The sequence below is a fragment of the Pelodiscus sinensis genome, chromosome 7, assembly GCF_052426305.1.
Source record: "Pelodiscus sinensis isolate ZL-2025 chromosome 7, ASM5242630v1, whole genome shotgun sequence".
NCBI lineage: Eukaryota > Metazoa > Chordata > Testudines > Trionychidae > Pelodiscus > Pelodiscus sinensis.
The window spans coordinates 40,414,691-40,441,791 of record NC_143058.1 but is presented as its reverse complement, the minus strand read 5'-3'; the positions used below and the strand labels follow the sequence as shown (position 1 = coordinate 40,441,791).

The 27,101-nt window shown below is 42.4% G+C and overlaps 1 protein-coding gene across 4 annotated transcripts in view; it reads left to right on the top strand.

Moving 5' to 3' along the window:
* STK39 (serine/threonine kinase 39) overlaps positions 1-27,101 on the top strand; it is a 298,192-nt gene that overhangs the window by 245,494 nt on the left and 25,597 nt on the right. For all 4 annotated transcript variants that reach the window (XM_075933552.2, XM_075933550.2, XM_075933551.2 and 1 more), the window contains 2 exons: positions 7,960-8,012; positions 12,050-12,118. In XM_075933552.2, coding sequence (XP_075789667.2) covers positions 7,960-8,012; positions 12,050-12,118 — 122 coding nt within the window. The remainder of the gene's footprint in view (positions 1-7,959; positions 8,013-12,049; positions 12,119-27,101) is intronic.

Below are 27,101 nucleotides of genomic sequence, written 5' to 3'. Positions count from 1 at the left end.
AGCTGCCCTGCCATAGGAGCAGCTGGGCAGCCCCACAAGGCCTCAGCCAGAGTTTCTATCCTTCCTCAGATCTGGAGCTGCGTCATGGGCAGCTGGCAGCTGCTAGGGCTGGTGCCATGCAGAGGCATTACTTTCATATAACCAGGAGAGGCACCACAAAGGCATGAGCACCACCCTTCTGAGTACTGCAAGGCAAAAGGCACGATGCCGACGTGCATTTTAAAAACCACAGTTATAGTAAATAGCCATTTTTTTAAATTTGTGCCTTAGTAAATATTCCCTCTTTCTCTTGCATAAAAGAAAGACTTGGGTGAATTTGTATATAGTGTGACCATGATACGTTGAATTGCAGTTAAATGAAATGTGGCTAAACAGAGTTAATTTATGCTCCCTGAAGATTGTGCTTTGCTGACTTGTGCTTCAAAACTGCCCTCTGGGAAAAAACATGAACCCAAAAAGTGGCTGTCACCACATCTTCCTGTTTTTTTGATTGGATTTAGAGTGCTTTTACAGAATTCTCACTTTTGCTTTCTGGGCCTCTCCACGCAGCTACTTCGTATTTGGCAAGGTGGCTTGCTGTCTTTTCTGAATGTCCAACTTAGACTGCCAATCCTGGCTGGTCTCTGGAAATCCCAGACAGCATTAAGACTTCAAAATCTGTATTTCAGGGATGGGGAGTCTAAATATAGACTTCAAAAGCCTGTTGAGTAAAGTTTCCTAATTTTTCCAAAAGATTCAGGTGATCTGAGAGACCTTTTGATATCCAGAGTTGTTCATATTTTATATGCTATTAATTTTGCTCTTATCAGTTACTTCTGTCAGTTTAGCCATTTAAAAAAAAAAGTCAACTTTGACCATCTGATGCCTAGGTTTGCATTAAAAATCAATTAGTTTGCTCTGCTGATCCCTCGGAATCCACTCTGACATCTTCTAATATCATTGTCTCACAGAAAGCAGTTATTACTTCAGGTTTTTTGGTGCAAAGCTGTTACAAAATTAATCTCCATTTGAGAATTTCACACTCTTCTAGTTGTCGCTTACATCATCAGAATGCTTTGACCTAGGTTGGCATATTTATTCACCAGCACTGGCAATTGGAGTTGACATCAATGAATGTTAATATCCCTGCAATGTTTGGAGACATCGGAGCACCAAGTTATTAATAAATTGATTGACCATGACATAAGCAAGATGCTACGCTAGAAGTCAGGAATAGTATACAATACGTAGCCCAGTTATGAATAAAGGGAAATGGACTCAGATTATCTTTTGAGATCCCTTCCAATCCTACAATTCTATGATTCTAAGTAGAGGCCACAGCCAACATGCTGAAAGTTTAGTGTGGCACAAGTATCTTAACCAGTTTACACATGTCCTTGGGTACTTTAAACCACTTTTAAAGTCTTGTAAGTGTTTAAGCCAGGGTGGGGAACCTTTTTTAGGTTCTGGGGCTGCTGATCCCCAGAAAAATCAGTTGGCCCAGGCTAGCAGATTGCTGTTCCCCCCGCCATAGGGCTGGAGCACACAGGGAGGGGTGCTGGAGCACCAGTGCAGGTTTCCCAATGCTGAGGGGGAGCCCTGAGCCTCAGGAGCCAGATCCAGGCAAGCCTTAGTTTCTGCACCCCTGGTTCAAGCCTAAAATGCTTTAAACTTTTAAATCGTAAGCTGCTCTGAGAATTTAAAGATTTTCCTTGGTTTCCTTGCCAAAGTGAAGAGCCACCCACTGTAATGGTGATGATTTCCCCTTGGCAAGGGAGTGAAGAGCCAGCTCCAATATAATTTTTTCACAGGGTGATTGGAGAAATTAAGTCAAGTTCCAGTTATATCCTCTGCAACTTGCTGGAATTGTAATGTGTTATACTTGTAGATATTTATTTTTTTCAGCATCTATCCGTAAGTGTAGGCAGTTTAACTTTCTTAAAACAATTTTGTAACACTATAAAATCTAAAAAATACTTGCTAACTGAATCTGACCATGCAATAATATCCATCAGAGTCGTCGCACTATATGTGTCATATCCGTCAAGTGGTCTCTCCTTTGGACCTGTTCCCTCAATATCAGTGGGAAAAGGGCTTTGTGGCATGCTAAGATGGTAACAGTTGCTAGCTCTGGTAAGCTTAGGTTGGAGAGTGACCTTGTAGAGAACATCCCTTGATCAGCCTATTCCGTTTTAAATCAAGCAAGCTTTGACTTTGAACACATCTGTTTATTCTTGTCATACCTACTGTCTGAGCCACTACTACTACTACTGCTACTTTGGATCTAATAAGGCTCTAAAAAGGCACACTGTGTTGTGAATAGTGGACACGTTCCCTCTGTGAGGGATCCTGTGCAACTTGCACTCTTGCATTTTGGTACCTCGCCTGGTAACCAACATCACTTGTTTCTTGTCTGCTGTAGGTGTATCAGCTAGCCCCTGTTTCAGAGATATCAGGTCATCCATTCCCCTATACCAGCCTGAACAGAGGAAAAGGCAATGGTGAGCAACGTATTGTTGTCACACTAAATATATCACAACCCTGTTTTCTCACTGGCCTTCCAGTGACCTGATTGTCAGTTTTCCCGTTCAGTTGAACAAGTAGGCTGTTAATGGGAATCTTATTGAGAGTTCTTGGAGCAAATGAGAAGTTGCCCAACATTGCTTTGTGGGACCTATGAGAGAGGAGCAAAGCCAGTGACTCCTCCAGTCTTCCTGTGACTTGCATATTTCAGCAAAATCTTGTGATCACTGGTTATAAAAGTTTCTTGTGAATTTATAGGAATCAGCAACAGTATCTTAGAGTTGTGTAGCAGCACAGTTCTTTAAGAAAAACCGCTTATTGTTCAAACTTCGCAGTTTTGTGTGTGTGTGTGTGTGGCGGGGAGATTGTCTTTTTACCTTATCTGTAACTGATGGCATGATGCAGTACATTGGCTCTTAGGGTCAGCCATAATAATGAGGATGCTTGGGTGAAAGTAAATGGTATGAAACTGGTGGGTGTCACGGTGGCACACATCTAAACAAGCACATGTAACCTCAATATTGGTGCTCAAGACACAACTCACTCCGCTCATGAATGGAAAAATCTTAGAGTGAACACTGGACTGAAGTAGTTTCCATGATTTATACCAAGCATCAACTCCTACGGTTGCCTGGAATTTTGTCTGTGCATTCTTGAGGCCAGGGACTTGTAGAAGTAGACACTGCCTAGCATACTATTGGTGCTACTGCAGGGTGAGTACAACATAATAAATATGTATTGTGCGTTAAACTGAATATCTGATTAAATACCATGCATCAGTGAAAACACATCTGACTCTAACACCTTATGCCAAATCACATTAAATTATGAGGAGTTGAGGCTGTGATCACAGAAAATAAATGTCGAAGTTAGTTCTACTTCTCATGGGAGCAATAACTTAGCCAGATTTCACAAATACTATAGATTAAAGGCACACTATCAATTTAGAAATAACACCCCTTCCTGAATATTTTTGCTTTCTATTTATATATTAATCTTAGATGTCACTTTTAAGGTGTTCAAGTGAAGAAAGCTTTTATTTGCTTCCTACATATGCCAGCACTTTTCACATTTATTATTTTACTGATTTCTCCATTTTATGTGACTGTTTCATAGCTAAATGACAAAACCATGTTTTTAAAAAGTAAAAATTAGCAGAGTGATTCAGTGTCAGGTATAGTATGTGAAACTACTGTATACAGGCAGTCCCCGACTTACGTGGATCCGACTTACATCGGATCCCTAGATACGAACGGGGTGAGGCAACTCCCGCACATGCGCAGCAGCATTCCCGGGGCTCGCTCACCTGGGTCCTAGGATCCTCCTCCTCCTCGGGCCGGCTCCGACTGGGGTCCCGCAGAGCTGCCGGGCAGAGGAAAAGTGCCTCCCCACGCCCGCTGCCCCCCCCCCACCCCCCTACCAGCAACAGGCTGCCCCCTCCCCTGAGCAACAGGCTGCCGAACAGACAAAAGCAGCCTCTCTGCCCCTCCTCCCCCTATACATGCCGGGCTCCCGGAGCGCAGCAGCGTCCCCAGGGCTCGCTCACCTGGGTCCTAGAATCCACCTCCTCCTTCTCTTCGGCCGGCTCCAACTGGCCTCTGCCTGCAGCAGCTGGCCACAGGGACAGGGATCCCGCAGAGCTGCCGGGCAGAGGAAAAGTGCCTCCCCACGCCCGCTCCCCCCCCCCCCCCCGCGGCCTCGCATCCTGCACGCCTCCCCCCTCCCCCCCTGCCAGCAACAGGCTGCCCCCTCCCCTGAGCAACAGGCTGCCAAACAGCAGACAAAAGCAGCCTCTCCGCCCCTCCTCCCCCCATACATGCTGGGCTCCCTGGGCAAACAAAGACTCCACCAAAACAAACAAAGTGCTGGCCTCATTGTGTTAGCAAAAAAAGGACCCTCCTCCTAGAACCCTGGGTGGTGTGTGGAAATAAAGCTATTAGCTCAAAGCATGGTGCAGAGCTGTTTGGTATTTGATGAGTTACTCCTTTAGTCCTGAGTTTGTCACAGGGACAGAAATAGATGTGAAATCTTCTGAACAGGGGAACAGACAGCAAAACAAACATTAGAGGGGAGTTAACCTTTCCCTATGCTATCCAAAACTAAAAAAAATGTTTGGCTAGAGTTTCCCCTACAATATGTACCAGTTCCGACTTACATACAAATTCAACTTAAGAACAAACCTACAGTCCCTATCTTGTACGTAACCCGGGGACTGCCTGTACTCTGTTTTCTTCAAATTGATTAAACTTCAAGTTGACAGTCCCCTTTTTTTTTAATACATTCAAAAGTGTATGCCACTTGCTGTGTTTAGGAAACTGTGCGCCCGTCTGTGCCAGACCTGCTCAAATGCTAATAGACAAGAATCCTCTCTTTGCTCACATGGTAGAAATCTATATGTGTTGGATCATTCCTGCTTACATTTTATTTCACCATGCTGATTGTGTGCAGTCTAAAGACTATAATGTATGTAGCCTGTAGCTTGGGTGCAGAGTTAGAGTTGCTGTGCAATATAAAAACCTGTCCTTGGTGCTTATAAAACATGCTACAACACTAAGGTACTTTATTTTATGATAAGTAAATATGTCTTCTGTCATCTTGGATATCTCATAGGCTACTTAGGCTTCATTGTGCTTTCAGTTAAAAATGCTAAGTATGAGTCTGAAATGGTTTCTTCAATACTTGATCTTCAGTAGCTAAATCCAGTCTGGCATTTTGCAAACCCAAATAATGCCTCAATAGGACAAGACTACTACTTACAATTAATCAATCTTTTTAATCCATAAAATATAATGTAGGCTTCTAAAGAATGAATAGATCATTTGGCTTATTTGAACTACGTAAAGTGTTAGTGTATGCATATTACCAAATGGAATCTTAGTTTTCTAACCAATTTTATTAAACATTACAGTAACTCTGCTTGTTCACACAGTTTTTCTATGACCTTTCCTTCTTCTGGATAGCTGTGTTGGTAGTAGTATCTGGGCCTCTCTTCTGGAGACCCAGGGCTATTATGTTTTATGGGGTTCGCTTAGACTCTAGTGTGGGGCCAAAAATGAAGGATTCTGTGTGTACGAAAGGAATGCTAGGGAGCAGAGTAGGGGGTGGAGTCTGGAAAGCAGGTAAGGGTCAGGAGCAAGGTGGGAGGGAGAGTGTAGGGCCTGGGGGAGAGGTGAGGTGCAAGAAGGGTCTGAGGTGGGGACATCTGAGTGGGAGGGAGGATGCAAAAGAGAGCAGGGTATGGAAGGTGTCTTTCTGGTACAGCTCCCGTTTGGCAAGGGGAAAAATACGTGGTTCCATACTACCCTGCACTTGCAGGCACCATCCTCTGCCACTGGATGTGATTCCTAGCCAGTGCAAGTGGCTGGGGAAATGCCTGCAGGTGAGTGCAGGGACTGAACTTCCTTGTGCTATCAGAAATGCATGCAGCTTCACCATGGGAGATGAGGGAGAATGGCAGCATGTGGAGATGCCTCCCCTTATTTCCTTCCCACTACCTGCCAGGCAGAGCCAGAAAGGAATGCAGCACGCTGGGCCTCAGTGGCTCATCCTAGGTTTCCAAACCAATGGCGGGGGAGGGCTTAGCCTGGGGCCCTGTCCTGAAGCCCTTAAAGCACCTTTCATAATCCAGCCCTGCACGTGGGACTGCAGTCTAGCTAATCGATTGGCACACAACTGTAGCATTTTCTTAAGTTAATAGAAACAAGGACTTTTTAAACTGTTTTAATGGCCTTTTTCATTAGCTAAAACATTAATAAAGGTAGTTCTATATTACGTAAGTCACACACAGGAAACCATTTTGGCTTAAATAGCATTTTAAAAATGGTTACTGCTCTAGCCTTCCTGTTAGGCAGATTGTTAGCTGTTCCTATGCTGTGATGTGTGGTTTTTTGGGGTTTTTTTTTTTTGTAAAAAGTATTGCTATATAAATTGTGAAATGAAAAATGAAGCACTTCACTGCCTTGGTTACAGTTTTGAATTGCCAGTTTTCCATGTTTTGTATTATTTCCCTTTGCGACGCAAGAAGGGGGAAAAACAAAAGAAACCATTTTCTTGATTGAGTGGATGGTAGAGGATTTTAGGCTCACTTTGATAATGGTATAGAACATATATGTTAATACAATTTGGTACTGAGAGACTTCTGCCTTTCAAAACATTGCTAGTAACTATTTATGTATTTTATTTCACTTACAAACTAGCAGTACAAGTTTAACCTCTCTGCTCCAGGACATTCTGGACCACAGATGTTGCTCTACTAGACAGCCCCGGTGGCTGAGAATTTGGTGGCTGAAGGGGCAGCCAGGAGCAGAGCTAGGGAGTTGGCATCCGGGAGAGGAGCTGTGAGCCCAGCAGCCTGGGCTGGCAGCACCGCCTGCCTGGGGGAAGGGAGCTCATTGTCAGGGACCGGGCCAGACCAGCAACAGAACCCAGCCAGAGATATGGAACTCCTTGCCCTCGGTCCGGCTCTGCACCACCAATTCTAGTAGTGGAGACAGGCTAGAGGTGCTGAGTCTTGCAGGAGCTTGGCGCTCAGCACCAGAGCCAGACCAGCAGTGAAGCCCAGATGGGGTTGGTTGTCCAGGGACAGGGAGCCCAGCAGCTAGGGTTGGCAGCAGAGTCCGACCCACAGCAAGCAGGGGAGCTCAACTGGTGGGCTGGGCCAGGAGTGCAGAGCCTGGAGTGGAGCCCAGCTGTGTCTGCTGACAGACACCAAGTGAGCCTAAAATCCTTCTATAGAGGAGCTGGAATTGACCTCCCCAGTCCAGCAAACTCCCTTGTTCGGACTGGTCAGCTTCCTAGGGTGGCGGATCAGAGAGGGGTGATATACAGAGTCTGATGTTTATTTTGAATTAGTTTTCTGGGTTTATTCTAGTATTTGGGTCCCTGATATTTTTTTAAAAACATGATTGTCAAGGTTGTGTGTGTGTGTGTTTTTTTTTTTAATCTAAATATCACTCACCATAATCATCAATGTACTCTTGTTTCATTGTACAGATTTTTATTAAGATTTTGTACATGGCAAGTACTGAAAAACTAAAATAGCATATTAAAATACTGCAGCAATGATTAACTGCAGTATTTTTTTTTTTCTGAAACTTAATTAAAGAATGGTATGTTCCTGTACTAGACGACTGGAGCTAGGTGCCCTCCCCTCCCCCAATAATAAAACTTTGTTTTACTAGATTGGATGATGTGTTTTTTTAATATACTTTAAAAATACAAAATTCTCCCTAAATAAACTGTTGCTTGCTCTTATAAGACGAGTATTGTTAAACTTCCCTGGGATTTACCCTTTGTCTGCCTGTATTTTATGCTCCAGCTGGGTAACTGTAGAACATAAAACTGTAAAATGTTCCTTACATATTACCAGCAACTTATTTATAAAGTGGAATACACTTAAAATGAAGCACAGCTTATTCACACATATTTAATGCTTGTACTGAATTACATTTTTTTCAGGAACTCCAGAAAGGAACTTAATGACATTCGATTTGAGTTCACTCCAGGCAGAGGTAAAACTTTCTTAATTAAACTTATTTTAGTGCTGAAACTGGTATTTCAAAATTGATTACTGTTTCTGGTTAATATAAGTTATCACTCTGAAGAGTTTCCTACTTCGTCAAGATTTTATATTACACTGTTTAAACCAAACAAAAATAGTACAGAAATGGAAATGTTAGCGATAAGGTTATATCTTTGTTTCACTTTTTAATCTTGTGAATTATGCAGTACATAAGAAAAGTCATTTTACAAGGTGAAATAAAAGTTATATAAAAATAGCTATCATTGTATCAATGATGTGAAATAGAGTTAAGGTATCCCTGAAAGCATATGTGACTGTAGTCTGAAAATGGCTTTGTGGGGTTCCATATAAAATTTGCTCCATTTTGCCAGTGAGAAGTACTTGCCGTTTCTACAAATGACACTTTTTTTTTCTGAAACTTAATTATATTTCTGGCTTGTGTATCATCATGAATAATAAAGTTATTGTAATTGGAACTTTAGAATCCCTCTCACTTTTGCATCTGTATTGGCTTTCTCTTGCTAATAGCTATAAGAAGCCATGAACCTGTGCTTTGGCTCAAAAAGCAAAGCCAATATTATTGGTTAAAACATAGGGAGCTGATAAATTGAGTAAGAAGATTCTGTCCACTTAGCCAACATTTGGGCTATAGTTGTACTTAAGTATGACAGCAGCAATGTTCTAAATTGAACATATACTAATAGTGCTACAGCCTAAAAAGATATCTATATTGGGAGAAATCATCATTCCTTAACCACATATTTTTCTTAGCTATGGAAAGATAGGTGTGTTTCTTTTGGGTTATATATGCAGTTAATAGGATACACAGAGAGGGATGCTCTCTCTTGTAAACTTAATTTATTCATATGTTCTGATGTTTGTGATCAGGTGTTGACTAAAGTCACTTAGTGCTGTAGTGTAGACATATCCTAATTCGAACTAACTTAATTCGAATTAGTTAATTCGAACTAAGCTAATTGGAACTAGTGCATCTAGACCTAAAAACTAGTTCGAATTAGCATTTTGCTAATTCGAACTTGCATGTCCACATTGAGTGGACCCTGAACCGAGGTTAAGGATGGCCGGAAGCAGTGCCGGCAGTGCATCAGATTAGGACTTAGAGCGTGGAGCTGCTGTCTCAGGCTAGCCGAGGGCTGTGCTTAAAGGGACCCGACCCCCACCCCGGACAGTCAGTTCTCAGGGGTTCCCCGCTCGCTTGTCTAATTTGATGAGGGACAGCAAAGCAGTCCTGGCTTGGAGTGCCCTGTATGCCCACACTCGGCACATCACAGCACTTGGCCATCAGCCCGGCTGCACTTGCCGCAGGCTGCCATACGGGAGGGAAGGGTCATTCGGGGGGCTGCAGGAGAGCTTCCACCCCGAGGAGCCCGCAGAGCCACCCCAGTCCTCCCCATCGGGGGCTCGTATCCCATTCCTCCCTCACCTCCTTCCACTTATCCCTCCCTAGCCTCCCTTCCTGATGTACAAAATAAAGGACACGTGTGTTCAAAAATAGAAACTCTCTTTATTGAACAAAACTCGGGGAGACTGGGAAAAAGAGGTGGGAGAGGGAAAGAGAGAAGGTGGGAGAGGGGAGGAGGAAACTTGGGAGGAGGGAGCTGCAAGGGGGAAGCCAGGGGAAGGAGGAGGAGGGGAAGTATCAAACTATGGTACGCCATATCTTCAGTACTGTGTACAGATGTGATCTCCTCACCCCAGAAAAGATATTTTGGCCTTGGAAAAGGTTCAGAAAAGGGCAACTAAAATGATCAGGGGTTTGGAACAGGTCCCATATGAAGAGAGGCTAAAGAGACTGGGACTTCTCAGTTTAGAAAAGAGGAGACTGAGGGGGGATATGATAGAGGTCTATAAAAGCATGAGTGGTGAGGGGAGGGTGCATAAAGAAAAGTTCTTCATTAGTTCCCATAATAGAAGGACTAGAGGACACTAAATGAAATGGATAGCAGGTTTCAAACTAATAAAGTTCTTCTTCAGAAAGCAAATAGTCAACCTGTGGAACTCCTTGCTGCAGGAGGCTGTGAAGGCTAGAACTAGAACAGAGTTTAAAGAGAAGTTAGATAAATTCATGAAGGTTGGGTCCATGGAGTGGTATTAGCCAGGGGGTAGAAATGGTGTCCCTGGCCTCTGTTTGTGGAAGGCTGGAGATGGATGGCACGAGACAAATCGCTTGGTAATTGTCTTTGGTCCATCCCCTTCAGGGTACCTAGTGTGGGCCGCTGTCGGCAGACAGGCTACTGGGCTAGATGGACCTTTGGTCTGACCCAGGACGGCCATTCTAAGCTCATGGCTCAGGGTCGGGGGTCTCACTGGACCACCTTGATTTTCATGCAAACCTGCTCCTGGGTGGCCAGGCTGGCAGCTATCCTGCCCTAGACGGTCACTTTCCTGTGCCTAGTGCGGAGGTCGTGGACTTTGGAGGCTTCCCCCCAAACCTGGATGAGGTCCACGATCTCCGCACTAGACCAGGCAGGCGCCCGCCTCTTGCGGCCCCGGGCAGGCTGGGTGGCTGGCTCATGCCGTGCCAGGTGCAGGGTCTGCTGGCTGGGTGCTGGCAGGCTTGCAGGCTTGCACCTGGCACAGGCACCGTAGCCAGACCGTGCCCCTTTAAGGAGCCGGGAGGGGGGCAGAAGAATTTCCCTAGTTGTGCCCAGAGTGGCCATCAGGGCAAGCTGGGAAGGGCTAGCCTCCCACTAGTTCGAATTAAGCGCTACACAGCCCTTAATTCAAACTACTTAATTTGAACGAGGCGTTACTCCTCGTAGAATGAGGTTTACCTAGTTCAAATTAAGCGCTCCGCTAGTTCGAATTAAGTTCGAACTAGTGGTTTGTATGTGTAGCGCCTATTAAAGTTAATTTGAACGAACATCTGTTAGTTCAAATTAACTTTGTAGTGTAGACATACCCTTAGAAACCTACTTCCTATCATTGGAAATCATTAAGGAGATGAGACTCCAGATCATCCTCCAAACAGAGCTTCATCTACCTGGATTTCTTATTGATTGTGAGGCTAAAAAGAGAGAAAGCAACCAAAAAAATCTACTTAGGGCTAAACAAGACAACATGCTGGTCTGACAGGTAGACACCATGATTTATGCTTTTGTGACCTCGATGCAACTCTCCTTAAACCTTAGAATGAGTACATAAACCTTGAAAAAATGTCCATCTGGTCAAAAATATAGCACCCTACTTACTAAGAAGCACCATTAGGCAGGATTCCATCACCCCAGTGTTCTAGTCAGTGACCCGACCTTCCATTTACAGACAAAATTGAGAACAAGGTTGTATGTTGAATTTTCAGAGGTCTCCAGGAGTTGGGATTGAGTTATTTTAGGCATTGCCTTTTTCTGTCCTTAGCCATGACTTTCTGTAATAGTTGCATCCTACAGGAATGAAAGATCTGTACAGAGAGTAAGATGAGAGAATTCAAGACAATGCTCTTGGGGTTTGCTCCACAGCAATGGAACTCCCAGATCAGAATAACTTTGAATATTGCAACTTTAAAATCCAAATGGAAGGGCCCATCTCTTTAATTTTGCTCGTCCTTCATAACAATAATAAATGAAGCTAAACAAGAGAGCTTAATACAATTTCTCCCTTGGGATGAAAGGAGTAAGCGCGGGGGGGGAGGGAGGGTAGGACCAGAGAGTGAGAATCACACAACACAACCCCGTCTATTTCTCTTGTACAGGGTTCCGATATTAGTGTTGAGTTCAGTATACAATACCTAGTTAAATAATAGAGGAGAAATGGCAAAGCTAGGGAGTGATCTTTATGGGACTCATGAAGAATCAGAAAGTTATCTTGTTTCTTGATGTGCATAATATGATGGGTTAATTATCAATGGGAAATTTGGTACCTTCTTAAGCATTTTCTAATGAAGGCACTTTTGAATTCAAGCACACTCAGCTGTGTGTTTTTGAAGCTGAAATATATTTTCTTGCATTGGATTATTGATTTTTTTTATTTTATGGACACTAATACATATTCATTTCACCTTTTGGATAGACACGGCAGATGGCGTTTCTCAAGAGCTGTTCTCTGCAGGCCTGGTTGATGGCCACGATGTAGTTATAGGTAAATTATACTTAATTTGCAATTATGCTCTTTCTACAACTTGTTGTGCTAAATGGATGCACTTCTGTGCCTTTTTATACAAAATACATTCTCTGCTTTGCTTTCCTTTACATGTGTGCACCAGAGAGCCAGCAATCCACTGTTATAAATCCATCCGTTCTCTCTGAAAGTCAAAACACTCACTGATTTAACATAGACTTTGATTTCACCAGGTGCTCTCTCCTGCTGTTACTTTCCAAACAGTAAATGATAACTTTTGTGCTAATTCCAATTTTTGTTCAACAGAAAATTGACTTTCTTGAATTAGCTACTTACGATTTGTGGATGAGATTTTTCAAAAGAGGAATTAGACCAGTACTGAAAGCTTTTGAAAATCCCACCCAATATCTTTAAGCAATTTCTACTGAAAAGGGAGAATCTCAAAGTGGTTAATTGCCCTGAGTTGTTTGGTGATTGCTTCTAAAATATTATACTCAACAAAACATGGTTGGCTACAAAAGGCTTTTTTTTCTCTGCAGAAATTGGTTTCAAGAGTCCAGTAACTTCCAGTAGATAATTTCCAGTAAATGATGGCCTGAATTAGGGCAGCATTTGAGCTCCTTTTTCTTTTCAAATATCAGAGGGGTAGCCGTGTTAGTCTGAATCTGCAAAAGTGGCGAGGAGTCCTGTGGCACCTTATAGACTAACCGAAGTGTTGGAGCATAAGCTTTCGTGGGAAAAGACCCACTTCGTGAGATGCATGTAGTGGAAATTTCCAGAGGCAGGAATAAATATGCAGGCCAGAATCAGGCTAGAGATGACGAAGTGGATCCAATCAGGGAGGATGAGGCCCACTTCTAGTAGCTGATCTGATCCAGCTACTCATCCTCCCTGATTGGATCCACTTCGTCATCTCTAGCCTGATTCTGGCCTGCATATTTATACCAGCCTCTGGAAATTTCCACTACATGCATCTCACGAAGTGGGTCTTTGCCCACGAAAGCTTATGCTCCAACACTTCGGTTAGTCTATAAGGTGCCACAGGACTCCTCGCTGCTTTTTCTTTTCAGTTGTCATGGAGCAGTAAGTGAAAATGTATGAAGGGAGTTGACCTGGAACATGCAGTTTGCTGATGGCAGTGAAATATGCAGAAGATTATGAGATCCTGCAAGCCAACTTTGAACAATGGCAACGTATTTTTCAGCAGAATGGTCTTACATCACCAAACCTATGGTCACTGAGAGAGGAGGACTCACCATAAGGGATATCACAGGCAGAGAACTGAGAAGAATGAAAAAATTTAAATACAGTCAGTGACCACTGATTCTAAGTATTTCCCTCATGAATCATGCCTGCCATTGTACCAAATGATGCAAATGATGGGAACTGACTCCACTTCTCTGACAAGATGTCAATAAAGTTCAAATGTGGACTCTCTGTAAAACGACTATTTGACCCATATAATGTAAAGCCAGCTACATTTGTGTTCTGTCACAGAAATGAAGATGCTGAGATAGTCAGATAGTTGTTTCGTCTGGGACTGAAAACAAAGTGAGGTTGTAAGAGGCTTAATGTGGGTTGCTCCAGTTGTAGACAAGTTAAGGGAAGCTTAGCTACAACAGCGCAGACCAGAGGGCTATATTAATAGGTAGACTCTTGAAATGGTGCTAGACAGCAGGTGATCAAAATGGGAGATCAAAGACTTAGTATGTGGACTGGCTAGTTAACAGATCTCAGCTATCAGTCTGCCTTACAGCTTGGCATACAATCATGACTTGCAGAAGAAGGCTATAATCCTGAACAGGGAAGTAACAAAGAAGGAGAGCCTTGAGTTGAGGAGTATTGCACAGCATGTGGTGAGGCGGGGATGGAAAGCAGTGCCGTCTGATGGAATTGTTTTGAGTGATACAGGGCCTCTTACAATCTGGCCCTTGTGATGAGATGCCTCAGAAATTCACTGACTTGTTTGCAAACACTTTGCAGATAAGATTGCTCACATCTTGTCTGATTTTGACTCTGGATGGCATGTAAGGGGTACAGAATGTGTTGAGGGTAGTGCCTTGTCATTTTCTTTGGATCGGTTTCAGCTTTTGCAGACCAAGGATGCGGACAAGGTGCTTGGAGTACAACCAACCCATGCTCACTTGACTCCTGCCCTTTGTGGCTTATTAAATCAAGCCGGGAAGGGACGACTTGGTCCGGGGGATTATTAATGCTTATTTTAGATCTGGGATGGTTCCCACCGCCTTGAAAGCAGCAGTGGTAAAATTCCTTAAGAAGCCTTCCCTGGACCCACAGAGTTTGAATAACTATTGCCCAGTCACTAATAATCCCTTCCTGGACAAGGTACTCAAGCAGGCGGTGGTGTTGCAACTCCAATCTTTATGGGAAGAAACAGATTATATGGATCCATTTCAGGCCTGGTTTTGGAACAGAAACCACTTTGGTCACCCTGGTAGACGACCTACCGCAGGAGATAGATGGGGGAGTGCAACCTTGTTGATTCTCTTGGACTTCTTGGCAACTTTTAATACCATTAACCTTGGTATCATTCTGGAGTGCTTGGTGGAGTTGGGTATCAGAGGCACTGTTTTTGCAGTGGTTCCAGTCTTACCTGTCTGGATGCTTTCAGAAAGTGGGAGTAGGGGTCCCACAAGGTTCCCTCTTGTCCCCTAAGGTGTTTAACATCTACATGAAACTGCTGGGAGAGGTCATAAGGAGATTTGGAGGATGGTGCCATCAATATGCAGATGACACCCAACTCTGTTTCTCTGTGACATCGTATCTGGATGTGGTGGAGACTGATCTGAACCAGTGTCTGGAGATGGAGACTGACTGGATGAGGTCGAATAAACTGAATCCCTATAAGACCGAAATCCTGTGAATCAGGAAGCCATCTGTCTAGGAATGTGGCGTGTGACCTGTTCTAGATGGTATTACACTGTCCCTGAAGGAACAGGTGCACAGCTTGGGAGTCCTTCTGGACCCTTTTCTGACATATGAGAACCAGATTTCCTCAGTGCCTAGGAGTGCTTTTGGGCAGCTCAGCTGATCCGCCAGCTGCGACTCTTCCTGAGAGAGAATGACCTTGCTACAATGATTCATGCTCTTGCCTTATCCTGATTGGATTATGGCATTGTGCTCTGTGGGGCTGCCTTCAAAGAGTCTTTGGAAACATCAGCTGGTTCAGAATGTGGCTGCTTGAGTTTTAACTAACACTCATTATACAGTGCACCTTATGCTGGTGCTCTGGCAGCTGCACTGGTTTCTGGTATGTTTTCAGGCACAGTTCAAGGTCCTAGTTATGACCTATAAAGCCCTAAACGGTTTGGGACCCGGGTATTTGAAGGACCCTCTTCTCCCTTATAAAACTTCCTGGGGATTGAGATCAACTGGGGAGGCTCTGCCCTGTGTTCCTCCACTTATGGAGATAAGGCTGATATCTACTCAGAACAGGGCCTTCTCAGCGTTTGCTCCTAGGCTATGGAATTCTCTCCTGCAAAACATTTGCTTGGTGCCAACGCTGGCAATATTTCGGCACCAGGCTAAAACCACACTTTTTACCTGTGCTTTCATTGGTGCTTGAGTGTGTGTGTGTCTCTCTCTCAAAGTGGCCTAGCAGGTTTAATGCCCCCCCTTGGGGTCTTGTATTTTACATAATATACTGTTCTAAAATTTTGTAAGCCTCCTCCAATATTTTAAATAGAGAAGCAGGGTAAAAATATTTTAAAATAAAATTAAACACATGAATTTCAGGAGTAGGTGTGGAAGATCACTTCTGTCATAGTGAGAATTCCAGAAGGCCCAAGACTGATAAATGTTCTAGTGAGAGAATAGAGGTACCAAGCAGGTGTAGGAAGCCATTCTTGCTCATTTTGCTTCCAAGGAGGGACCCTTGGAGGTTTGAATTATCAGTAAGTCAAGACTGGCACCTGGGTAAGCTGGAAGCTGGCTTTTCTTACCTGGTATGCTGGCTACATTTCTTGGTCCACCTTTTCTTTGCTCTCAGCAACACAGACAAAGTTTAGGCCTCCCAGTTTCTAAAAATTGAAGTCTGTTACCACAGGGACTGTAGGGATGGGTCTCGTGTCCCTGCACAAACACTAAATTCAAATCTTTAACTATTCAACCAAATTGTTACTCTTTGATAAACAGAGATTTTCCAACTGGTCAGCATTAAAACAGATTATCATGTTTTAATCTTTACTTTGGACTGCAACAAAGAGTTGGATATTTTTAATGCATGGTGGATCTTGATTTTTATCATTCTACCTATCTATATGCCTGTTTCGTCATATACCATAATTGTCACAGATTGGCAGGGAATACCATTTGTGTAGCTGTTGGACATTTCATGACTGTACTAAGTTCTGTATGATTGCATTAAATCCAATGATTCCAAATAATGGTATTTTTGTTTGGTAAAACTAGTGCAAGCCCTGACCTTGAATCCTGCAGATATTGACTACGCCTTTTATTTTGTGTGTTGTATTTCATAATGCCCGCTTATTCATGCAGCATTTTAATGTTCCAAGCATTTTTAGCCCAGTATTTTTAATGTAGCTTAATCTTTTCATATCTCACTGATACACACACATCCTGCAAACTTCCCTTTTCTTCTGCACACAAATTTTTAAAATAACTGAAAGTTAGCTTAAGGCCCTTTTTACCATCTCCAAAAAAGAGCCAAACACTTTTTTCTCTAAAGACAACTTTAACACACTATCAGGTGTGAAGCGGACAGTAGGTAATCCAATTTTCTAGAGTCCTGCATAGATACAAAATTTGTATCCACATCCAATCTGCAAACATGGTCTGTGGCTATCTGCATCCACACATATAAAGCTGATAACTGTAGATAATTGCAGGGCTCTAGATAAAAAAATGTTTAATCTACATCCATTCAGTATCTACATACATGGTCCTCTGCTATCTGGATGTGGATATCCATGAATATAAAGCAGATATCACAGGTTTGCAGGGCTCTACAGATTTCACTGAGATTATATAGCATGATCGGAAAACCCTGTAAATGGAAAAGAACAGTGGATGTTACGCCCATTACTAGAAGCGGTAGAGAACATAATACAGAATCTAGAGAAAATTGGACTCTTGGCTTCATGCCCAAATATATATTATATCTCAGTCCTTCACTCTATACGGTAACCATGCTTTGAAGGTATTGTCCAGTCTTGTCTAAAACATACAGACAGGAGCACAATTTGAGTGTTGTGCTTGTACACCTGAATAATAGATTGACTATGGATCTTTTAAATGCCATACCTCCTGTAGTAAATAAGAAACACCATTAAATCATCTGTAACTAGGAAGGGAAACATTTATTTCCTAGAGTAGGTGTGACGTAGTGGGGGTACTTGCTGGGCTGTGGTGACCTCTGCTGTCTGGAGCAAGACCCAGCAGGGAAAACCTTATTATGCAAAGGTACCATACCGGTTGAACCAGCCTACCCCCCCATGGGGAGAAACAAAGGGAGGTGGAATGCTGCCCTGGCTGGGGGGAGGGCTGGAAGAGTGTGAGTTAGTTGCGGGCTGGGAGCATGGAGGAGACAGCCTAGGGAAAGGGGCTGGAGTTTAGGGGCCCAGTCTTCCCCATCTCAAGGGGGCCTGAGGCATCCTAGCCCAGCTCTGTGACCAGATTCCATCTGTGCTGTGCTGTATCCTGGAGAGGCAATAAACTTCCTCTATTCCTCCGGCTGGTGCAGTCTGTTTGTGCCATTTCGGGGTGCAGGAGACGGGGGACCCCCAACGCGCCGTCACAGTAGGTTAAAAGAAATTGAGCAAAACTGATCTGAATGTAGTTACCCTTGGGATTTTAAAAACTGAAACCACAATACTGAAGGGAAGATATTCCTGACTGTGTAAAACTTCTTAGGCAGCTCATTTGTTGTGCATGTCTTTATATTGCCTTGCTTACTTCAAATAAAATCTTTCTTTGGCTGGTGAGGAGGAGGTGGGCTATAGAAGGGATATTAGATCGGTTAACCTTGCTTCAGCAGAGGGACTGATTCCATTAGCTTCCAGATTGAATGCAGCTGATAAATTACATTCCACTTTTTTGCTGAAGCATGCACAAATTCCGCCTGTAAATAATGTGCATGAAAACAAAGCTGAGTTCTGTGAAAGCCTTGTGAAATTTGATCTTTTCATGGCTCCTCTTTATAAATCTGAGACGCTGTAGAAATGGAAAGTCAGGGACACCTGTGATTAGTGTCAGAATAGACATTTTCTTGGCATAACCCATTCCTGAAGGATAGCTGGAGGGAGCTGTGCTGATCAAAGCTATTGCAGAAAGCGTAGCAACTGTACAGGCAGTCCCCGGGTTACATGGATCCGACTTGCATCGGATCCCTACTTACAAACGGAGTGAGGCAACCCCGCACTAGCTGCTTCCCCCCAGCAGACCAAGGAGACGCGAAGCTAGCGCGCCCTCCCCCTCCCCCCCCCCCAGCAGACCAGGGAGACGCGGAGCGGCTTTTCTCAGCAGACACCTCAGCTTGAGAATAAAGGACTGAGGGAAGTGAGGTGTGGGAGAATAAAACTGAGCTCTGGAGAAATGTTTGGCTAGAGTTTCCCCTACAATATGTACCAGTTCCGACTTACATACAAATTCAACTTAAGAACAAACCTATAGTCCCTATCTTGTACGTAACCCGGGGACTGCCTGTACATGAGTAAAGGCTGTTATGGGTTCTTTTGGCACCTATCCTTTCACAGCATTTGCTGTTATCTATCAATATGTTTCACTTCCTGAATGTTCCTGGATTTGTTTGAGGAAGATTTGAACTGAGATAAGGGTATCAAGGATAAGATATGCTGTAGTAGCTGAGAGAGAGGAGCCACCTGCCCCCAAGGTTTGGATGCTTATTCTACATGCCTAAGAGGAGACCACGGTGTTATTGAGCAAGACAGAGGTATCCATATACTGGTCTGACATCCTGGGAAGTGTGCTGTGGCTGCTGCCTGCTTAAAGCCCTCATCCAAAAAATCACAAAGTGATTGTTGAGGTTCATCCGCTCTCTAACCACTATCTCCATGCTGCTCGACCATGTGAACACTAAGGCTACGTCTACACTGCAAGCATTTTGTGCAAGAATGGCCGTTCTTGTGCAAAAATTTGTGGAGCGTTTACACTGCAAACATGTTCTTGCGCAAGTAAATTTACAGTAAAGCACCAGAAGAGAGGGCTTCTTGCACAAGTGTTATTCCTCTCTCCACAAGGAATAAGCCCTCTTGTGCAAGAGCTCTTGCACAAGAAGGCAGTGTGGATAGGCAATGGGTTTCTTGCACAAGAAACTCCTACAGCTAACATGGCCATCAGAGCTTTCTTGCATGAGAGAGCATCCACACTGCCATGGACGCTCTTGTGCAAAAGCATATGGCAGTGTGGATGTGCTCTTGCACAAGAATTTTTTTACAGAAACTCTTGCGCAAAACAGTTCTTGCAAAAGAAGCCTTCAGTGTAGATGTAGCCTAAGGTTTCTGCCTGGTATGACCCAGAGCAGATCAGTAGTGACTACAGGATGTGAGGGTGAAAGAATTGGGGCTACTGGTAGTGGTCTCATCCATTCTGCTATTAACAGTAGGAGACCAGTCAGGAATATTGGAAGTCTTGGAGAGGAGTGAATTAATATTGACTATCAGCATTTTTTCCCAACGATGCAATGGTTTTGGTAATTTAAATACAAAGAAAAGATCTTGTCATGGGCTTACATCATCTCTTTTTTACTTAATGACTTGCAGTCATGAGTACTGAAGGTTGATGTGTATTTATTTTAAAAGTGTGCAAAAAACTGTATTATATTTTGTATACTTCCCATACTATTTTAGTCTGGTGGTACTCATGTACCAAAGTGAGGAGAAAGATGTAAGGCCTGTGGTAGAGAACTGTGATGCATTACAGAGTCTGGAGGCTGACCCAAGGGTGGGCGACACTTGAACCCTCAACCTTTGGTATCTTATCCCACTGTGCCACTGCAGGAACCCCCAACTAGAAAGCCAAGAGAGCTTTCTATATCAAAGCTTACTAACAAACTGTTAATGCATGTGAGCTGGATCCACCCAGACAACCTGTGACAGGTCAGTGTGGAGTAGATTCACACACCCCAGCTGGCCACAAATGAAATGGTTGTGTAGAAGAGCCTTAAATGTTTAAAACCTGCTATGTGCCATTGAACTGATTTAGCTTGGACAGCAGGCAAGCTGGAGACTATATAGCTTGCAGTTTGGATATATTTAGCCAAACTAAAAACTTTTAAGCTATTGGCTTGACAGTGGTTAAGCAACTCAAATAAAGGGTAAGCTTTGTAGCAATTTCTCACTTTAAAATAGCAAGCAAATTCAGAAATATGTTCGGCATTGTTTGTAAATCTGTAGTCTCCATCTATTATTGTGGTTATAAAGGTAGCAAAATGCAAGCTTTGCCTATCATGCACATTCATCCTTTTTTACATGGAATGTTTTGTCTTGTATGAATTCAGTGGAATGATGTATTTCTGCAGCATCTGAAAGGTGTGTGCTATTCCATGTGCTAGAGACTAGAGTCGATTAAATGCCGATAACTCAGGCTACTCTTAGTTATTAATATGTTCCATCACACAGAAAACAAAGTTACATCATCCTGATAAGGTCTTGGTGATGAGATGTACACGGTTATATATCTGTGTGTTGTTAACACAATCCTGTGTTCAGAATTGATTTCCAAGAGACTTCCATATGGATGTTGAACAGGATAGAGAATAGGCTAAAGTTTGACATGTATCAGATATTTTGATTTCACTTGTTCGCTACTACTGGTTTGATTCTGATTTTCCAGATATTTATAATCAGAACCAAGCAACATTTTTTTTTGTCCAGTCCAGTTTCAAATGTCTCCCTTTGGAAGACTTTTCGCAGATTTTATGCATTTTTAGCATCTGAATTTCCCCCTCCCTTCTTTTATTTCCTTCCTCATCCACCTACTTACTGCTGGTTAATGGTCTCATGCCAGGGTGAATAATTCCTCTCGCTCCTTTGTGTGTTGTATCATTCAAGTATCAGAAGACAGTGCTAGGTAGCACAAAATCTGGGGATTCAAGTCAGGGTGGTGGCTAGCCATGATTTCTTACTTTGATCGAAGCGTAAATTGGAAGATAATGCATATGCTTCAGTCTTCCATATAAAAATAGAAAAAGCTGTCTCCATCTTTTTGATGAACCAGCACTAAAATCAGAGCTCTGTTAAACACCCCTCTTTCATTTCCCTGCTCTCATCCAACAGTTCTGTTTCCTGTTCCATGACTTGATGCTTCTGAGTTTGCAACCAAAATATGATGAGTTTGCAATATGACCAAAAAACCCCTTATCTAACTAGCTGACTGATCAAAATAAGTTTTGTTGTTTGGTTGCACTGAGACTGTTCTGTTCATTCATGTTGTTTGCAAGTGAGTCTTTCTGTGCTACACCTACCATAAGACTGAAGCTATTTTTGTCTTAGAACAATTCCATGGATAGAGATTTATTACACAAAAGCACTATTTATTGGTTTGCCCAGAGAGGAAAAATTGGAAGTTGTCATGTTAATCTACATGTAAGTTTTTTTTTTTTAAGAAAGAAAGGTTGTTAGTTCTGAGAAACATAGACCATATGATTCATAAAGACTTGGTACAGTACTTTAGGCAAATTGATCAGTCACTAGAATGATACTGCATTGAAGAATATCAAAATGTAAAGTTTCTGCTTCTTTCAAGAATCCTGAAGGGATTCATTTAACTTATCCTGTGATTAGGCTTGTGTACTTCAACCGAAGGATCCAAAAGTGAAAGCTCAGTGTGGTAATTTTACGCTTCTTAACATCTTCCTATAATTTCATTTGGAGTTGTAGGTACAGAAACGTGCCACATAGTTCCTAGTAGCTTGTCCTTCCTTGCTTTCTTTCTTTATCCCTCATCTTACTTTCTTTTTCTAAAAATCGGCTTGTCAGCTGAATTTAGTGATGTTTTTATTCACATAGGCTAGAATGATCTCCAAACTTACTATAGACAGAAAAGTGCTTGACTGTCAAATAGACCAAGATTCTAAGGAATGGAGTCCCTTTGAGAGCCTCTAATAATGAAACTCAACCAGTAGAAAATTTGGTTTTAATCTCTGTTTATGGTTGGCACAAACTATTCTGGAGATAAGTCTTATTTATCTCTTCTGGCCTATAACTAATTTTACTTAAGGCACTTTAATAGTAACTACTTTCCTCTAAACACAGTCACATAACTCCCATTAGCTTTAATAAGAGATGTGCACACATTATCGATAGAGTAGTCCCTAAGGATTTTATAGATAACTAGGTGCTTAAATATTTCAACACATGCAACTCATTTAGATCCTAAAACACTGAACAATGACTCATAATGACTAGACTCTTAAGGATTCAAATACACCCTTTGGTGATCAACCTTTGCATGCTCCTTCAAAGAAGAGAAAAATCTGAATATTATACCTATTTAGTCATGTAAACCATGTATAAAATGTACTTGTCGCTGAAACACTTAATTCTTTGTGATATAGTCTACTGTATTAATTTCAAAGGTCAAAAGAGTTCAGGGTGTTAAACTCACTGCCCAACATAAAACCAAAAATACAATGAATTCTTCAGGAGTTGAGGGTCTTCCTAGAGGTCCTGGCTTACTCAATTTCTTGGCAAACACCCAAAAGCATTTTCTCTAAAGTTGAAAGACAAGAAAGAACAAGAAATTAAAACAAGCATTTATATTGAAAGATTATTCAAAACAAAATCAAAGCTGTAAAGCCTGTCTCTTTTTTAGGTATGAAAATTAAGCTCTTATTTGTCCTGATGAAAAGAAAAATGCTAATTTTGCTTACACCAATGTTGTGTAAAAGATACTCACTTCTCCTGTTTCTAACAGATAGACACAAGGGGAAGGAGAAAGAATGGGAATGGTAGGGAAAATGCAGCTTTTGGTGATGTCTTTAGAACATTGGCTGGCTGGCCAGTTGTAAATGGATACTTTTCCTGGCAGGTCAACCACAGCACCTGTTGGGTGGGCCCTGGTTCACATGCTGGTCAGAGATGTCATGTAGCTGACCTTTTCTCCTTAGGCACAGCAGGATTGTGGCACACATCTCACTGAACTGATACAATACAGTTCATTTGAGGGTTTGATGAAAAGTTGAAAAAATAAGGGGAAGAGGAGGGAAAGCAACACAAAAGAATGGAACAGAAAAGGACCTTACGTGCCTTTGCAATAGGGGCAATTAGGCATCTCTTCTGATGGGCTGAAGACTGAATGTCAGGCTGACAGGATTTTCAGAACTCACAAGTGAAAAAGAAAGTTCCTTGAACAAGAGCAAAGTTCAACAGATTTCTCTCAGGAAGAAAGTATTTCAGGCTGGTCTGCTCCTTCTGGCTTAGGATCAGGGAAAACAGGATGAGATGAAGTGAGTTGCAATGTCAGATGAGATGGAAGAAAGAAGCATTCCTCTTCTCCCCCCCCCCCCCCACACCCTCTCCCGCTTTTGAATTCTCTTTGTAAGAAGCCCCAAAAGAAACCCCAAAATAATGGAAAAGGTGGGGAAAGTAGGCTGACCATCCTCATTATTCTATCCAACAGCTTTGCTCAATATCAGACAAAATTAATTTTTGTTCATTAACTTCCTGCTATACACTTCCTGGGTTTTAACCAATGTAATCAGGGGCACAGAAGCAGGAAGCACAAGGCACACAGTCCAGAGCAGAGTGGAGCACAGTTGTCTGGGAAGCTTTTTGTGCTTGCTGCTGGCTTAAGTAGGGCCAGGAGACCAATCAGTTGTTCTGAGATTCCACCAATAGAACTGCAGGGGCACAGCCTCAAACTGAAGTTGGGCTTCCAGTCCCAGGTATGCAAATGTTAACAAGCAGGAGCATGGCTGCTCCTATGAACCCAGATTTGAGACCTACATTCACAACTAACACAGTTCTTGAATCCTGTTAAGGGGACTTCTCTGCTTGGGATTATTCTGGTCATTTGTTTTGGTGCACTTGCACATGTAATTATTAAACAGCTTAGTCTATTTCCCATGGTTAATTTTGATTCAGGAAACAATGATTAGTTATTGTGACATTTTATATACTCAAAAATCCTTCTTGCATTTTAGCTTGCAATTGGGGTAAAATTTTAGGTCTAGTATTTACAATACATGTAACAGGTGTGTTTTAATACAACTGAAAAATAATTTTAAGTGCCCACCTTGATGATTTCTGAGTGGTTAAAGCTGGGATACAAAATGAGAAAAATAATACATCTGGCAGCAAGCACAACTACAGGCAGTCCCCGGGTTACATGGATCCGACTTACATCGGATCCCTACTTACAAACGGAGTGAGGCAACCCCGCACTAGCTGCTTCCCCCCAGCAGACCAGGGAGACGCGGAGCGGCTTTTCTCAGCAGACACCTCAGCTTGAGAATAAAGGACTGAGGGAAGTGAGGTGTGGGAGAATAAAACTGAGCTCTGGAGAAATGTTTGGCTAGAGTTTCCCCTACAATATGTACCAGTTCCGACTTACATACAAATTCAACTTAAGAACAAACCTACAGTCCCTATCTTGTATGTAACCCGGGGACTGCCTGTACTATAATGGCTGTCATGACAGAATTATAAGTACAGTAATTCCTCATTTAACACTATAGATATGTTTCAGACAGTGATCGTGTTAAGTGAAAACGTGTTATGCAGGGTCAATTTTCCCATTGAAAATAATGGAAAAGGTGGGGATTGCGTTTCAAGCAGTAGTGTCTGTTGGGACTGGGACACAAGGTTGGGGGAGAAAGGGGTCTGGGTTACAGCTGGGAGGGGACGTGTTTGGCTCTGGGGAAGGGAAGCAGAGGAGAGGGGGAGGGGGATTGGGTTGGGAGTATGACGGGTCTGCCGGGATCCGCACAGTGTCCAGCGAGGGGGGGTTCGGCAGGGAATGGTGCGGTGAGCAGCGAACCCTCCGCTGCTTTTCAGGGAAGCTTGAGAAGCCCCCGCACAGCCGCTGGTGACAGGCTGTCTGTGGAAACCCAGCCGCTGGCCTGCAAGCGGGGGCAGAGGAGAGGGGGCTAGGCGTCTGGCGAGGGGGGAGTCGGGAACGGCACGGCAAGCAGCAAACCCTCTGCCGTTTTTCAGGGAGGTGGGGAAAGCCCTGCGCAGCTGCCAGCGATGGGCTGGCTGTGGAAATAGTGTTATTCCGGGGACAATCATGTAATTCAAAAACTTCCCCCCCAAAAAATCGTGCTATTGCAAAAATGTGTTAAACGGGCATGTGTTACATGAGGATTTACTGTATTAAATATATAACACAAATTATCAAAGGGAAAACTGAATCCATACACTATGCACAACCATTGTGAATATTTTACAGCCACTATCCGACAAATCACATTTTAAACTATTCTAAAATTAAAATGATTGCCTTAAAATGTTCCTTTATTTCATGGGACAGTGGAACAGATTCTGACTACAATTCCTTCAGTGTAAATAAGTCCATCGCTGGAGTTTCTCTGGATTAAACTGGTGTAGCTAAAATTAGAATGTGGCAATGTATTTAAAAAAAGTGTTTTATCCTTTTCCAGGTCTGAGGTAAGGGTTCATTTTCCTCATAATAATGAAATAGTTGTCGACTGTTGCATTAGTTGCAGGAATAGTTAGCAGCAAAACTACTGGAAATTTTTTTTCTATACTATCTTAATCTCTGGAATCCCTTGGTATTCACTTACCTGCCAATATCTAATATGTCAAAATAAGGGTTTGAAATACAGTCATTAAACTAAATTATGATAAACACTAGAAGATTTGCCCAGCATTGCTTGGTTCCTTAAATCAAATATGTTTTGTTTTTCTTCATTTAAATCATTGTTCTGGAATGGGGTGGGAAGTAGGGGTTCAGTATGCAGGCTGCTCCGGGTTTTTGTGTTTCAAATTATCTGCCTAAATATGATTTTTCTATTTTTCTAAAGTTTTTGGAAAAGTAGTAAATTGCTAGTTATGTGAATACCTTAATTTTAAATCAGTGGGAAAAAATGGTCACCATTTGCATCTGTTTGTCTTGCTTTATAATACGAGGACTATGTTATAAATCGCTTAACATTGATATTGCTTTAACCCTGGAGATTTTTTGTTTTTGATCCTCTAATACCATGTTGCTGGAATTGCTGGATGCTAGCTATTAGTTCTAGCACAAAAAATATTTCATTTTCATTTTTTATTAATATTCCTATTCAATGGAATATACTGTTTTCTCAGTGGATGGAAAACTTTCTGGCAGCTATTGCTTGCATACTACTTTGGTTCAGACTTGAATTCACTTCTTTCTGTTTGCTTCCTCTTGGTATTAAGGAATTTGAGGACTGCCATCTTTACATAATCTCTAGAAGTTATTTTGTTCTCAAGTAGGAATGAATATTTCAGAACTGTCTTTAAACTATACAAACATGGATTTAAAACCTTCTGACTACATAATGCTGGCAAGAATTCATCATTTTTATCCCACCATTTCCTTTTTATGAAGACTTACTTTCAATATTTCTTTCCAAACCGGACCAGATTCAAACCTCCCTTTACAGTCTATGACCAGAATGTGTGTTTGGGTTATAGATTGTTTCAGAGTTTAATCTTTTGGAGATGAAATATCTGTCTCCTCAATAGCCCCTAAAAATTATATTGAAATTAGGTGTCTAAAACTGCTAGCATTTTAAGGATTAAACATGGGCAAAGATTTTTCATCCATACAATATCTCCAGAAACACACATTTTGATATCGAGATAAATGTGTTGAACTTTACTATATTGTAAAAATGCTTGGAGTTGTCCATTTCAGTTGCTGGAATTACTGCAGTCTTCATGCATTGATTTCAGCTCATACAACATCTACTTTCTTCTCTTGAGTTCCCTGGGTAAAAAAGCCACTCTCACAAAGTCCATAGGCTCCTTGCCACAGAGCACACTGGTTTTCTACTGTTCTAACTGCATTGCTCCTC